The sequence below is a fragment of the Staurois parvus genome, unplaced genomic scaffold (assembly GCF_062004578.1).
Source record: "Staurois parvus isolate SC_StPar_1 unplaced genomic scaffold, SC_StPar_1.0 ptg000096l, whole genome shotgun sequence".
In the NCBI taxonomy this organism is placed as follows: Eukaryota; Metazoa; Chordata; class Amphibia; order Anura; family Ranidae; genus Staurois; species Staurois parvus.
Window position 1 is genome coordinate 17,880,237 of NW_028317892.1, and position 16,207 is coordinate 17,896,443.

Below are 16,207 nucleotides of genomic sequence, written 5' to 3' on the forward strand. Positions count from 1 at the left end.
GGCTTGAGGCAGGGACACACCCATCGCTTCCAACTTAGATACATTAATTTTCAAGTTGGAAAGGGATCCATATATCTCTAGTTCTTTGAGAAGATTAGGTATGGAGATATTCGGGTTGGTGAGCAAAAAAAGCATGTCCTCCGCATACACAGAGACTTTGTATTGGAGTTCTCCAAGTCGTATACCAGTGATATCTGGATTACTTCTGATCTTACAAAGAAATGGTTTAAGAGAGAGGGCACAGAGCAGAGGTGATAATGGGCAGCCCTGGCGGGTACCATTAGAAATGGAGAAAGGCTCAGAGAGGAATCCATTCGCCTTGACTTGTTCTGTTGGAATCGAGTATACACTGGAAATCCAATTGATCATTTTCTCTCCTATCCCCATATATCACAAGACTGTAAACATGAAAGGCCAAGCAACGCGGAAAAACGCCTTTTCTGCATCTGTACCAAAGAACACTGTAGGCGTCTTAGAGAGGTTAGACACGTACTAAGTTGAGAACCTTGGTGGTATTGTCGCGAGCTTCCCGTGTTGGTATAAAGCCCACCTGGTCAATATGAATCAGGTCGGGCAGGTGTGGTTGAATGCGGGTGGCCAAGGTTTTCGTGAAGATTTTCAAGTCCACATTCAATAGAAAAATGGGATGGTAGCTCCCACAAGATGAAGGGTCTTTCCCTTCTTTAGGGATGACAGAAATGTGAGCTCTCAGCGAATCGATAGGGAAGGCCATTTCATGTCCCAATATATTGAACAGTTGTACCATGTGGGTTCCTAAGAGGGGGGAGGAAAAGCTGGCAATATCTAAGTGTGTAGCCATGTGGGCCTGGTGCTTTGCCCGATTTCATAGTGCCGATAGCTACTTGCAGTTCTTCTAGGGTGATACAAGCTCTGCTTGTATCTGTGCTGATAATTTGAGGAGGCTGGAGGAGGAAGCATATTCCTCATTAGTGTCCGGAGGAACCAAATCATTAAACAGATTATATAAGTTATGATGAAATTCACGGTAGGTTGCTGCAATCTTAGGGGGTAGATATACCTTTCTACCATCACGTCCCATGAGATGTTGAATGTAAGATTGAGCATGTTGGTCCTGTAGGGCTCTAGCGAGTAAGCGGCCGCATTTATCTCCAGACTCACAATAGCATTTTCTGCAGGTTTATAACGCCGCTTTGGCTTTATAATGGAGGAGAGATGTAATTTGTCAGCGTAAACTTAAAAGATCCTTTTCCACAACTGCTGTGGGTAGTCGTTTATGTTGAGTCTCTAACGAGTGTATTGCCATAAGCAATCTAGAAACTTCGGCACTGCTTGGGATTTTTATGCCGAGCAGCCAGAGTTGGTGGCTGGATTTCTGGCAGAATCAATAATATTTTTTGTATTTGCCACTTTTTTATGGTAAATATTACTGTGTGTGTGTGTGTAGATAATATAAAGTACTAGAAGTTGGCAGGTAGGTTGTTCCAAACATCTTTAGAGAACTAACCACACATCTTCTGTAGATGTAGGCTGCCTCAAATTCTCCTGTTTATTCATGTAATCCAAGACAGATTCTGATGTTGAGATCAGGGCTCTGTGGGAGTCAAACCATGACTTCCAGAACTCCTTGTTCTTCTTTAGGCCTCGTTCACACCATGTGCAGAGATACAGGTTCTTTACACGTATTCTGCAAGGGCAGAAAGAAAACAGTTGTTCAGACCACAACAGTGTATGCAATTTTCTGTCTGGGGGAAAAAAACTGATGTGATATCAACACTGTGATGTGCACAGGGCAGAAAAGAAAATAATGACACAGGGTGTAATGTCTATCTGTGCACAAAAAAGTGCATAAAAACTGAAATGCACTTGAAAACTGGTGTAAACTCTTGTCGTTGCAAGTGAAATCAGCGCAGTTTATATGCACGTATGGTGTGAACAATGGTTGAGGCCAAAATGACATTGGCTGCATTTTTGGGGTCATTGTCCTGCTGCAGAATAAATTTGGGGCCAATCACACACCTCCCTGATAATATGGCATGATAGATAAGTATCTGGCTGTATTTTTCAGCATTGAGGACACCATTGATCCTGGCCAAATCTCCAAATCCATTTGCAGAAATGCAGCCCCAAACTTGCAAGGAACCTCGACCATGCGTCTCTTGTTGCCTGCAAATACTCATCATTGTAATGCTCTTCAGGCCTTTGGTAAACAAATTGCCTCCTGCTACAGCCAAATATTTATAACGTCCATCAGTCATCAATCCAGAGCACCTTTTGCCATTTTTCTGCACCCCAGTTCCTATGTTTTCGTACAAAGTTGTCGCTTAGCCTTGTTTCCACGTTAGAGGTATGGCTTTTTGGACACAATTCTTCCATGAAATTCACTTCTGGTCAGATTTCTCTGGATAGTAGATGGGTATACCTGGGTCCCACTAGTTAGATCCTTGAACTTATACTGTGTGCACAAAAGGCAAGTGAGTATTTTGACCAAATCATAATTTTTATGCATATCGTTTAACTCCAAGCTGTATAAACTTGAATGCTTATTGGATTTAAGCATATCAAGTGATGTGTATTTGTGTAATAAGGGAGGGTGTGGCCTAAGATGATCAACACTCTATACTAGGGTGTGCGTAATTTATTGGACAGCTTCTTTTTCTCAGACAAAATGGGCCAAAAAAGAAATGTAACTGACTCGTAAAAGTCTTTCAGAGGGATGCAGCACTTCTGAAATTGCTAAGATATGGGGGCGCGATCACAGAACCATCAAATGTTTTATTGCAAATAGTCAACAGGGTCGCAAGAAATGTGTGGAGAAAAAAAGACGCAAATTAACTGTCAAAGATTTGAGAAGAATAAAACGTTAGGCTACCATAAGTACAAGGTGTTCAGTGCTCAGAGACATGGCCAAGGTAAAGAAGGCTGAAACCCAACCACCACTTAACAAGACACACAAGTTGAAACGTCAAGACTGGGCCAAGAAATATCTGAAGACAGATTTTTCAAAGATTTTTTGGACTGATGAGATGAGAGTGACTGTTGACGGGCCAGATGGATGGGCCCATGACTGGATCAGTAACAGGAACATAGCTCCACTTCTACTCCGTTGCCAGCAATGTGGAGGGTGGGGTACTGGTATGGGCTGGTATTAGTAAAGATGAGCTAGTTAGACCTTTTTGGGTTGAAAATGGACTACAAAAAATCAACTCTTAAACCTATTGCCAGTTTTTAGAAGATGCTTTCTTCAAGCAGTGGTACAGGAAAAAGTCTGCATCTTTCAAAAGACCATAATATTTATACAAGATAATGCTCCGTCACATGCATCGTAGTACTCCACTGTGTGGCGCGTCAGTAAAGGCCTTAAAGATGGAAGAATAATGACATGGCTCCCTTCCTCACTTGACCTAAACCCTATTGAGAATTTGTGGGCCCTTCTTAAACGGGAGATGTACAGTGAAGGAAAACCGTGCACCTCTCTGAACAGTGTCTGGGAGGCTGTGGTTGCTGCTGCACAAAAAAGGTTATTATCAATAGATCAAGAAACTGACAGACTCCACTAATGGAAGGCTTATGACTGTTCTTGAAAAGAAGGGTAGCTTTATTGGCCACTGTTTTTGTTTTGTCAGAAATGTTTATTTGTAAATTTTGAGTTGTTTGTTTATTTTTATCTCTTAAAGTGAGAAAAAAAACAAGGGAGATTGAAAAACTTTTTTGTTTTTCATTTAGTTGCATAATAAATCTGCAAACTAATAGTTGCCCAATAACTGTGCACACATAGATATTCTCCTAAGAAAGTCAAAACCTCACTTTTTACCTTCTAAATATTTAAGGTTCTAGGTTTATTAACTTTCTGGATTGACCGAGAGCACTGTAGTTGTTCAGTGAAATTCTCAAAAATACAACTTGCCTAATTGTGCACACAGTGTATTTATTTATTCGCACCCAATGTAATATTTGCATGGTTATTTTGCAGCTCTACACAAATATAATGTAGCCAAGTTGTGTATTTTTATTACACCTTAAGCCTTCTTTTTATATTTAATTTTGCTTGCTTACAGAATTTTACAATAATCTACATAAAAATGGGATACCCTCGTCTTCCAATAGAAAAACAGTGCGAGTTGGCACCTAGTCTCTTGACAGCAATGGAAGGGCGACCTCAACCACAGCAAGACAGGCAAGTTGATTTTCCAATTTTCTTGTGTCTGCCTTGGCCTATATTTCTGCTCTAAGCTATAATATGCAATAATGTTACAGTTAGGTAGCACTCTAATAGGTTTTTTTTTTCAAAATTTCCCTCTATGAGGAGTTAAACTATTCAATTGATTTGATATAACATTCTCTATATTTATATAGAAATGACGTAGTTTAATAGACAGTGTAATTTTAAACCTAATTAGAACAGTGTAGGTGGCAGGTTAAAGTCTCTAAGTGCAATAAAAAAAAAAAAAACACAACCCCCACCACACTTGGTGCTGTAAACTTCTGGTGTGGTGGAGCTTAATAGAACTGTGGTTGCTCTTATCTGCCTGTTCTTCGTTCATAGATTGCGCTCATTCTAAGAAGCTGTAATACTAGCTTCCATGATTGGAGGAGCTGGGTGAAAAGGGTGGGCATAGTTGGGCACTCTTGATGGCAGCCTGTAACAGCTCCCGCAGCTCTATTACTGACCTCCACACTGAAAGCTTCGATGGTGGAGGATTTTGGCTAAAGGGAGAGGCATCAGCACAATGGACACTTTAAAGTACATGTAACTACAAAATGAAAGCATATCATATGTAGAACATCTCTGCAAGACATGCACATTTCCCCATGTTTTATCCTTGTAATGTCTCTGCAGGAACAGAAATATACCTGTTGATCTGCCAGAAATGAATTCTGCTCCCAAGTCCTGTTATAAACTCACAGCTCAAAGTGTTTTTGTGGACTGAATGGTGCAGATGCAAGAAATATCTTCATCTGTGCCCTGCATTCTCCATTCAATCTTATGCAGGATTTGTACTCTAAAGCATGGAGTACAAACTTTCCATGGAACTGAATGAAGAATGCACTGTGGGTGCAGTTACACTAATACTGAATCTTGCCTTCCCCTGCAAGTTTTATACTGACCTGCCTCTGATCTAGCAAGTTATCGCCCACAAAATCTAAGCTGGGCCTTTGCCTGTACACAGGCATGTCCACTGTATGTTCTGCAGTATTAAGTCCTAGTCAGAGCTCATACTCTTACAATTTATCTAAGGCTGCAAGTTACACTTTAAGGGATGAGTAGATGTTTTTATTTCCTACATGCAAAACCTTTGTTTGTAAGAGTGCCCCTCTTCTTTGATCTCCATTATTTACTTTCAATCAGCATTTTAAGACCTACAAAGCATTGTATTTTATTTTTTGTCTTGCACTAATTGTTGTATTCGGGAACTTTCAACAAGGTAATGTTTGTTTTTTTTTTTTGTTTTTTTTTTCATAGCTTAATGCATCTTCTTATACCAACCCTATATCATATGAAATATTCCAGCGAAGCCAACAAGTCCACACCAGTTTTTAACCTTTCTGAAAAACCAAAGACTGTGCAGCTACTTCTTGATTTCATGTTGGATGTTCTTCTGATGCCTTATGGGTAATTATTAATTTAATTTGTTCAGTCTATCTTGCTACCTACTGAATGTGTCCAGTAAATATGGCGCAGTTGTGATTGCCAGCTGGAGCTCATGATTTGTTTCATGTGTAATTTTGTACATCCTTTTATTGATAGTCTTGTATTATATGCATGCATTGCATTTTTCAGGTTTGTGTTGAATGAACCCCAGAATCGCCAAAGTACATCACCAGGACAGGGATCATCAGCAGGAGGGACAAGTGGAATAGGCATTCCCCAACCACCTCCTGGTATGAGCTTTTATGCAGCAAAGAGAGTTGTTGGAGACAATCCATGGACAGCAGAACAGCTAGAACAGGTAATCAAAGTATTTTGCTTCTGGAATTTCTTTAACGAATAACTTTTTCGCTATAGCCACGGAATGGCAAGTTTACAACTATAGCATAAAATTTAATATTTTTCCTTTTTATTGCTGTAATGGGAGCATCTGGGACCTTGTCTGTTTATGTTTCTCTATGGATGCTGGTAAAATCCCCTGTATAACGTTAAAGAGAGATGATTTATTACACTCCACCAAAGGGAAAATTAATTTTTACAATATCAGTCATGTATTGCATGCCAACTCCTAGGGCTGTAAAACGTAACTTTTACTTTCCACATTTACAGTGGATATAAAAAGTCTGCACACCCCTGTTAAAATGTCAGGTTTCCGTGATGTTAAAAAATGAGACAGGGATAAATCATTTCAGAACTTTTTCTACCTTTTTTTTAATGTGACCTATAAACTGTACAACTCAATTGAAAAACAAACTGAAATCTTTTAAGGGGGAAGTAAACATAAAAAACTAAAATAATGTGGTTGCGTAAGTGTGCACACCCTCTTATAATTGGGGATGTAGCTGTGTTCAGAATTAAGCAATCACATTCAAAATCATGTTAAATAGGAGTCAGTACACACCTGCCATCATTTAAAGTGCCTCTGATTAAACCCAAATAAAGCTCAGCTGTTCTAGTAGGTCTTTCCTGGCATTTTTCAGTCGCATTCTACAGCAAAAGCCATGGTCCGCAGAGAGCTTCCAAAGCATCAGAGGGATTTCATTGTTAAAAGATATCAGGAGAAGGGTACAAAAGAATTTCCAAGCAGGTTCCATGGAACACAGTGAAGACCGTCATCATCAAGTGGAGAAAATATGACGCAACAGTGATATTACCAAGAACTGGATGTCTCTCCTAAATTGATGAAAAGACGAGAAGAAAACTGGTCTGGGAGGCTGCCAAGAGGCCTACAGCAACATTAAAGGAGCTGCTGCAGGAATATATGGCAAGTACTGGCTGTGTGGTGCATGTGACAACAATCTCCCGTATTCTTCATATGTTTGGGCTATGGGGTAGAGTGGCAAGACTGAAGCCTTTTCTTACAAAGAAAAACATCTAAGCCTGGCTAAATTTTGCAAAAACACATCTGAAGTCTCCCAAAAGCATGTGGGAAAATGTGTTATGGTCTGATGAAACCAAGGTTGAAATTTTTGGCCATAATTCCTAAAGATATGTTTGGTGCAAAAACAACACTGCACATCACCAAAAGAAAACCATACCCACAGTGAAGCATGGTGGTGGCAGCATCATGCTTTGGGGCTGTTTTTCTTCAGCTGGAATTGGGGTCTTAGTCAAGGTCAAGGGAATTATGAACAGTTCCAAATACCAGTCAATATTGGCACAAAACCTTCAGGCTTCTGCTAGAAAGTTGAACATGAAGAGGAACTTCATCTTTAAGCATGACAATGACCCAAAGCATTTATCCAAATCAACAAAGGAATGGCTTCACCAGAAGAAGATTAAAGTCTTGGAATGGCCCAGACCTGAATCCGATCGAAAATCTGTGAGGTGATCTAAAGAGGGCTGTGCACAGGAGATGCCCTTACAACCTGACATATTCGGAGTGTTTTTGCAAGGAAGAGTGGCCAAGTCAAGATTTGCCATGCTGATAGACTCACCCAAAAAGACTTCAGCAAAGTATTCGTTTAAGGGTGTGCATACTTGTGCAACCATATTATTTTATTTTTTTTATTTTTACTTCCCTCCACATGAAAGATTTCAGTTTGTTCAACTGAGTTGTACAGTTTATAGGTTACATTAACCACTTGCACCCCTGAGGATTTACCCCCCTTCCTGACCAGGCCATTTTTTTGTTTTACAGCGCTGTTATTTTAACTGAAAATTGCGCGGTCATGCAACGCTGCGCCAAAATGAAATTTACATCATTTTGTTCCCCACTAATTCAGCTTTCTTTCTGTGGTATTTGATCGCCTGTGTGAATAATTTTTTTTTTCACTATAAAAAAAACAATTTTGCAAAAAAAAAGAAAAAACTATTTGACTTTTTGCTATTAAACCTGTCCAGTAAAAATTAAAAAGTCAAATTTCGTCATAAATTTAGGCCAAAATGTATTCTGCTACGTGTCTTTGCTAACAAAAATGCCAATATGTGTAAATTAAATGGTTTACGTGAAAGTTTGTGTTTACAAATGGTGATATAGATACTGGAATTTTTTTTTTTCAACTGCTAATCGCGGCGATCAGCGACTTATAGCAGGACTGCGGCGGGCATTCTGACACTGGGGGGAACTGACTTGGTGTCACTGAAATCCCCAGTGACACCAACATAGTGATCAGTGCTAAAAAAAAAAAGCACTGACACTGTACTTATGGCACTGGGCAGGAAGGGGTTAACATGCGGAGCGATCAGATGGTTAACTGTGTCTGTGCTTCACTGTAATCACACTGCTTTGCATGGCTGTGCTGTACACAGCCATCCAAAGCAGTGTGCAGGAGCTGACAGGGAGGAGAACTGTATTGTTTACATACAGTTCTCCTCCCCGTCAGAGATGCTCGGCAATCACCGGGCACTGGCAAGTAATCCCCGGCCGGGACCCGGTGATTGACAGCCACAAATGGTGGCGCGGTTAGGGCGCGTGTCTGCTCCCCGAAAATGCAAAATCACGTGTGTGTGTGTATGTGTGTGTGTATGTATGTGTGTGTGTGTATGTATATGTATGTATGTATATATATATATATATATATATATATATGATTTTGCACACCCGTGTCACCCTGTAGCAGCATACCTGCTATAGGGCAGTTCAGAATCAGTTAAAGGTGGAAAAAGTTTTGAAATTATTTATCTTTTGTCTCGTTTTTTTACATCACAGAAATCTGACATTTTAACAGGAGTGTATAAACTTTTTTTTATCCACTGTAGGTAAACCAGGTATAAGCAGCAACATTACATTTACTTCATATTTTTATTAGATGTGTATATATTCTTTAGAGACTAGCTGGACTTAATCACCCAGGTGTTTGTGAGCTGTGCACTTCAATCCTATACCCTCTCCATATAAATAGGCTCTTTCAAACTGTCTATAAGGGGAAAAATACCCTCATCCAGCATCCACAGTCAGTACATTGTCGCATGAGCACATGAGATGCAGGAAGGATGAGCCTTGCTCTGCTTAGGAAATTTAATTTGTATATGAAATTTGGGGGCTCCAATAACAATGAAGGGGTGTGGGAGATTTCCTGCAGGCAACATGGTATACATTAATCACGAGTTGCCCAGTCTTGTCGGTAAGCATTGGTTTTTGTTTGTTATTACATGTTTACTTGAACAAGTATTGCATTGTTTTTTTACATGCTATATAAACCGTCATCACTCAGATAAAATATATAGACCCTCTGCCTTACTGTTATTAACTGCAAAATTTGCATTATGTCTCTTGCCATGCAGTGCAAACTGGGAATAGTGAAATTTATTGAAGCTGAGCAGGTACCTGAGCTGGAAGCTGTTATTCATCTGGTAGTTGCCTCTAGTGACACTAGACATAGTGTGGCTACTGCAGCAGATCTGGAGCTGAGAAGCAAGCAGAGGTGAGCCTCTACAGACTAAAATAGTGTCCCTGATGGAGAGTTTACCATTTCTTTTAAAGTAATTGAGTGGGTTGATTTGTGCGGTTGCTTTAGTTCTGAATGTCCAGAATTGATATTGATTTATTGGATCTGGCTCCTCCTTTCAGACCAATGAGTTTGTTTTCAGGGCTTAGAATCTGGCACTGATACAGAGCTCTCAGTGCTGGAAAGTAAACTTCTTTAGTTCTTCAAACTATCACTATCCTTTAAAACGGGTCTCCAAAGTATGTCCCTCCAGCTGTTGAAGTACTACAAGTCCCATCATGATCTGCCTCTGGGAGTCTTGCCTGTGGCTGTCAGTCTTGCAAGGCCTCATGGGACTTGCAGTTCCTCAACACGTGAAGGGCCACCGTTTGCGAACCCCCTGCTTTGAAACATCCCTGCCACTAAAGCACATTCAAATCGGCAGTTGTGTGAAATGTCACTGTGCATGATAATCACTATATTGGCAGTCAAGCATCTAGTCAGATTGAAACATTTTATCTGGTTTTTAGTTCGTCAGTGCTGAGGTAATAATAATCCAGTATTATATCTTTCAAATGCTGCTGTATGTGATTTGTAACAGCTGAAATAAAAACAAAAATAGATAAAAGTACGGTTTCATTTTATAAAAATCCAGACATTTGGTTTTCACTTGGTTTCTGCCATGTCGAAAGGTTCTTGATGAAAGAGGTTATCTTGTTTTTCCAGTCTATTAGGCTACGTTCACACTAGCCTTGTGTGCAGGCGGCAGAGAGGCGTTTGGGAAGCGTTTTTACCGCTTCCCAAACGCCTCTGCCAACTCTGCACATTACAGCACATGGTGCTGTTCTAACAGGAGCGTTTGCGTCGCGTCGCGGCAAAACGGACGCTTCTGGTCGAGTCAGGAGGCTTTGAAGCCTCCTATTCTCTTCTATGGTGCCGCTCCGCAAACGCCCGGCCGGCGTTTGCGGTGCGGTTGCGGGGCGTTTGCGGAGCGGTAACACCACTCAAATGCATTATAGGCGTTTGTGGGGCGTTATTAACGCTCGGCAAACGCCTAGCAACCGCCGCTAAACCGCGCATGCGGCGTTTGCGGAGCGTTTGCCGAGCGTTAAAAACGCTCCGCAAACACCGGACCAACGCTTGCCAAACGCTATAGGGGCGTTTGGCAAGCGTTGGCAAAACAGCCTAGTGTGAACGAGCCCTTAGTCTGTTATGTTTTTTTTTTTCCCAATTCTAGACACAGTGGTGTGACTGTAAATGGGCATTTTGCATATCCTTAAGTGGTTCTAAAGGCTGAGGGTTTTAACTTTCTCGCATTCTATGTATAAAGGTAAAAAACCTTCAATGTGCAGCTCCTCTCTCAGCACCCCCCCTAATACTTACCTGAGTCCGGTCTCGATCTAGCGCTGTGCCCAAGAGCTTTGCTCTCCCTCCTCATTGGCTCAGACACAGGAGTAGGAGCCATTGGCTCCCACTGCTGTCAATCACAGCCAGTGAGGAGGGAGAGGGGGGCAGGGACAAGCCACGCTCTGCTGATTGACATACAGGGCTGGCATGGGAGTGAGCATGCACGAGTGCCCCCATAGCAAGTGGCTTGCTCTGGGGGTATTCAGCATGGGGCAGGAGCCAGAAGTGCTGGCAGGGAACCTGAGAAGAGGAGGATTGAGGTGCTCTGTGCAAAACCATTGCACAGAGCATGTTAAGTATAACATGTTTGTGGTTTTTTTTTTTTTGTTTGTTAAATTGTACCTTTACAATCACTTTAATTGCCCTTCTTGTTTTACCATTTTACTCCTTCATACGTAATTAGCAAACAATACATTGACTAAATTGCTGATAGTTGTTCTTATGTGTACTTACTGCTATGAGTGCTTTTTTTTTTTTTTTTGTAACCTTGTATTCTTTTTTCTTTTTTGAAGTTTAATTGACTGGAATGATCCTACCATAATTGGCAAAATGTACAAAGTTTATTTGGGAGACATACCTCTTAAAACAAAGGAGGTGAGAAATGGGTTCTATTTCTGTTGGCAGGCATATATATTGAAGAATGCCAAGTATATCTTGAATCTAAAATGGTTCAAAGTCACTAATGCACAGATGCATTTGCTTGTGTCTGAGATTGTTTTGTCTGTAACACTTTCCTAATGTGAAATAGCTGCTTTCCTCTTTTAGAATGCTGGTATATAGTTTGCAAGGTTGTCTGTTGCCGGACAATATAACGTGGTATTAAACTCAAAACTGTAATATATTGCAACTTATCAATCATTGGGTATGGTGCCTCCATTCATGCTGAAGTACAGGGGGCACCTTTGGACAGCAGCATTGCTAATCAGGGGGAGGGGCATGTTGGATATACTAGCAGATTTAAATACACAACAAACTGAAGCTGTACTCCAGCTAATACTTTATAGGCAGTTACAACAACAGTTTTTTCCTTTTTTGGGTAAAGGTTTTACATAAACAAAAGCTTTAAAGGGATACTAAACCCAGGGGCCTGCATTCACTATATCTGGGGCTATATTTGGTCTCCCACAGTACACAGAACATGGAAATGTAATTATTTTAGTAAATATAAACTGCTAAATAACTATTCTCATCAGCAGTTAGCGCAGTCTTGTGACTTCAGCAGAGCACTGGTTAAAGCTTGCAGGAGGAGTTTTCTTTCTGCTCTAGGAGGATGTGAAACCTCTGACCCTCTGTTTGGACAGTGCTGATTGGCCCAATGCTGATCACATGCACTCTGCAAAGAAAGAAAAAAACCTCTCTAGCAATACACACCAAACTGAGCATATGTATGGGACTATGGATTCAGTCTGTATCAGGTGGTCATTTCAACAAGAGGAGGGGCAGAGAAGAAAGGACCAAACACCCTTTTTACACAATGCAAAGGATTAACCCCTTAGGTTCCACAGTGAGTATAACCAGCATGCTTTACTGCATATACAGACTGATTTTACTGTTGTGGATTTAGTAACACATTAAGTACCCCTGACTACATTCAATGGTTTGTCTCATTCCTGTAAGTGCAAGTTAGCTTGTTCTGCCAGAAAACATCAGACTTACTGGCTGGATCACCGGATGAAAATAGAAGAAAGGAAGCCTAGCAAAAGAAAACGAATCCAGCCATCACACCTAAATTTTGATAAGCTGAAATATGTTTGCTTTTGAGTTTACAGCTATTTCATAAAAATTAAATTGAATTAATGTTTTACCATTACAAGGAAAGTTGTTAAAAGCTTAAAGTGGTATTAAACCCAAAAGCAAACATTCATTATATAGCAGCTTACCAATTCTTAGATTTGATGGCTGCATTCGTTTTTGTTTCTCTTTAGTGCTTCTTTTCTTCTATTTTTGTCTGGTGATCTGGCCAGTAAGTCTGTTGTTTTCAAAAGAATAAGCTCTCTTGTAAATCAGAGAGGTGAGACAAAGCATTTAACACTGTCAAGGGTGCTATCAATGATCAGTTATATTTATGGAAATCCTTTATCTGAAAAAGGTAAAAAGTGTTGCTGTAAATGCTGATAAAGTATTAGCTGGAGTTTGGCTTCAATTTGTTAGTGTATTTAAATCAGCTAGTATATCTAACACTCCCCCTCCCTTCAGACTGACAATGCTGCTGTCCACATGTGCGCCCTGGGCACTCTAATACTGGAGGTGTGTTACTGACCAGATCACCAGGTGAAAACGGAGCGGAAAAAGCCTAAAAAAAAAAAAAAAAACAATGCAGCCACCACCTTTACTGATTGGTAAGCTGCAATATATTATATTTTTGGGTTTAATACCACTTTAAACTGAACTCCAGCCAGGTAACAGATATATCAAATCATGCAGGTATGGGTTAATTGAAAATCATTGAATGTGAAATCATTGAAAATGTGAGAGATGTATGCAAAGAATCTCTTTCTGAAAATTGCAGTTTGTATTGGCTTGAATACTTTGTTAGTATGCAGCTTAGAGAGTTATGCAGGCCATAGACGGGGAGAAAACTGGACTTTTTTTTTTTTTTTTTTGAAAAATGAAAAATTGGTCGTTCAATCAGCCGTCGTTACCACCATTGGTAAAAAAAAAAGTCGCCTGATTTTCGTCCCGTCTACGGCCAGCAATTAATATAATAGCGGTGTCCCTGCAGAGAGCTCCGCTATTATATTTGACATTTAAAAGAAGAAATAGAATTTGAATAAGAAAAAGAAGAAATAGAATATGAACTAGAAAAGCTACAATTTCTGGGGAAATTGTGTGAAGTGTTCTTGCCTTCACCAGTAGTCTTCAACTGGAGTGGGCGGAGTAACTGGGTGGAGTGGTTTGTCACTGTGCTGCCTGCTCACACACCTGGGTTCATATGGCAACTCACTCTACAGCAAGGGCAGGGAAGAGCGGTTAAAAACAAACTGCTCCAACTTGCTCACTTCATTGGCGGTTGCCATCTTCAAACGGTTGTAGTTTAAAAATGATAAATCCTACACCGAAGAGCTTTATATTGTGAGACCCAGACCTACATTTTGATGCATAGTATGTCTCTGAAATATTAAAAATGAAGGCACAGTCGCAGTTTAGAAATTGCCCTTCAAATTTGAGGTGGCTAGAGTGGAGTTTCAATGAATGTCAATGGGCGGCGTGAGTTGCAAACAAATGGTCCTATTGTGAAAACTATCAGGACTATGGCTTAGCCGTGGAAATTTTTAATGGCAGCAGGGATAGCTGAACATTTTGATAAAAGATTTGTGTAGGTGGGCTTGAAAATGAGGGAGTGATGGCAGTTTAGATATCATGTCCTGATTTTTCAGTTCACCAAAAAAAGGCAATATTTCGTGAACCATTCGGCGAAACGTTTCACAAAGTAATTGCACACCAATCAGGAACAATCCGCACGTTTCGGTATATTACTGTCTATGTAGTGTAAATACTGTGGGAGGAGTTAGGGTGGTAAATTTGGCTATAATAAGAATATATATGTGAAAAAACAGTAAGTGGTCTTGCCATGCAAGAACACTTAATAAGAAGAAGAAATAGAATATGAAGAAGAAAAACTTGCAACATTGTATCTATTTGTATCCATTTCGGATACAGATGTTTCTCTTCGGATACAAATAGATACAATGTTGCTATACTTTTAAATGTCAAATATAATATCGGACTGAATTTTTTTTTTCTTTTTCTTCTTCTTTTTCCTCTTCATATTCTATTTCTTCTTTTCTTCTTCTTCATATTCTATTTCTTCTTCTTCTTTATATTCTATTTCTTCTTTTTATTCATATTCTATTTCTTCTTTTTATTCATATTCTATTTCTTCTTCTTCTTTATATTCTATTTCTTCTTTTTATTCATATTCTATTTCTTCTTTTTATTCATATTCTATTTCTTCTTCTTATTCATATTCTGTTTTTTCTTTAACTTCTTTTCCTTCTTTCATGTCACTGCTCATGCGCATTTTTTAAAATCGGTAAAAAGATCGGCTGATTTGTCCATCATTGCTGCGAAAATCGGCAGAACGACAAATTTGGCCGATTATTTTCCAGCAGGACCGATAATCCAAAAGGGCAAAAATCACAAAAAACGGCCGACCGATTACCGCACTAACGATCCGAAAATCGGCCGTTTTTTGTTTTTTTTTTTAAATTTTCGGCCATTTTTCGTCCCATCGATGGCCCGCATTAGTGACCTGGAGCAAGCATGCGGCTTGGAGAGAGAGAGAGTATCCTGTAGCAAACATAAGGCTTGGAAAGCCAGAGTGCCCTGAGCAGGCAATTTATTAAATGGATTAGCAATACTACGAGAGGTTTCCTCCTTTCCCTTGGTTTATAATCTTTGGGAAGTGGGATTCTTCGGCAAGCTGACCCTTTTATACAACAGCTGTGGTTCCGGTTAATATTGTGAAGGAACCCTGGAAATATCTGAGAGTACATCTCACCAGAGAAAAGCGATTTTTGACTCTTGAGTCTAAAAAACTAGGAGTCCAACTCATCTGGTGAGTGAGGAGTACACCAAGCACAATTTTTTTAATTGTTTTGTGCACAGAGACACTGTACTGGAAGATACAAGCATGAGGCACAGATAAGTGGAGCAAGTTGGTGGCATGGAAAGTCAAGGTGAAGTTGAGTGAGAACATGGCTTGGAAAGTCAGTGGCAACGGGCAAGGCTTTCTAAGTTACAGTGACATGGAGCAAGTACATGGCTTGGAAAGTCAGAATGACCTTGAGAGCATGCGATTTGGAAAGTCAGTGTCCTCAAGCAAGTGCGTGGCTTGGAAAGTCAGTTGCCTTGAGCAAAAAATGCAGACTGGAAAGTCAGGGTTACTGTGAGAGTGCACACCACTTGGAAAGTTAGAGTGCTTTCCATAGTGTTGCTCTATATGCTTGTTTCAGTTTGAAAGTATGAAAGGGATTGCATCTGTGTGGCAGAAGGGATGGTCAACAGTTGCCTGCATACTGCCTTACTAAAGGTTTCCTGAAATGCAGCTAGTAAAAAAGTCTTAATATCAGAATCCTGTAATCTCCTGCACAGCTGGGAGAAGGTAGGCAGCTCTCAGGCTTTGCTGCATGCTTACAGGAGAGAATAGAATGTGCCAAGTGCTAATCTGTGTGCTACTACATGATTATCCAGTGAGTGTTCTGGATGAAGTTTGCTGCCCATGCTTTGGTCCAGGGCCTAAACTAAGAGTGGCTAAATCACAAGGACAACTGAGCAGAGTTAAAAATCCTTTTGGCAGGTG

At 40.2% G+C, this 16,207-nt stretch overlaps 1 protein-coding gene across 2 annotated transcripts in view; it reads left to right on the plus strand.

Moving 5' to 3' along the window:
- Window positions 1-16,207, plus strand: part of ECPAS (Ecm29 proteasome adaptor and scaffold) — a 171,195-nt gene that overhangs the window by 27,169 nt on the left and 127,819 nt on the right. For both annotated transcript variants that reach the window (XM_089670950.1, XM_089670951.1), the window contains exons 4-8: window positions 4,038-4,156; window positions 5,444-5,593; window positions 5,762-5,930; window positions 9,356-9,495; window positions 11,418-11,499. In XM_089670950.1, the coding sequence (XP_089527076.1) occupies window positions 4,038-4,156; window positions 5,444-5,593; window positions 5,762-5,930; window positions 9,356-9,495; window positions 11,418-11,499 (660 nt within the window). The remainder of the gene's footprint in view (window positions 1-4,037; window positions 4,157-5,443; window positions 5,594-5,761; window positions 5,931-9,355; window positions 9,496-11,417; window positions 11,500-16,207) is intronic.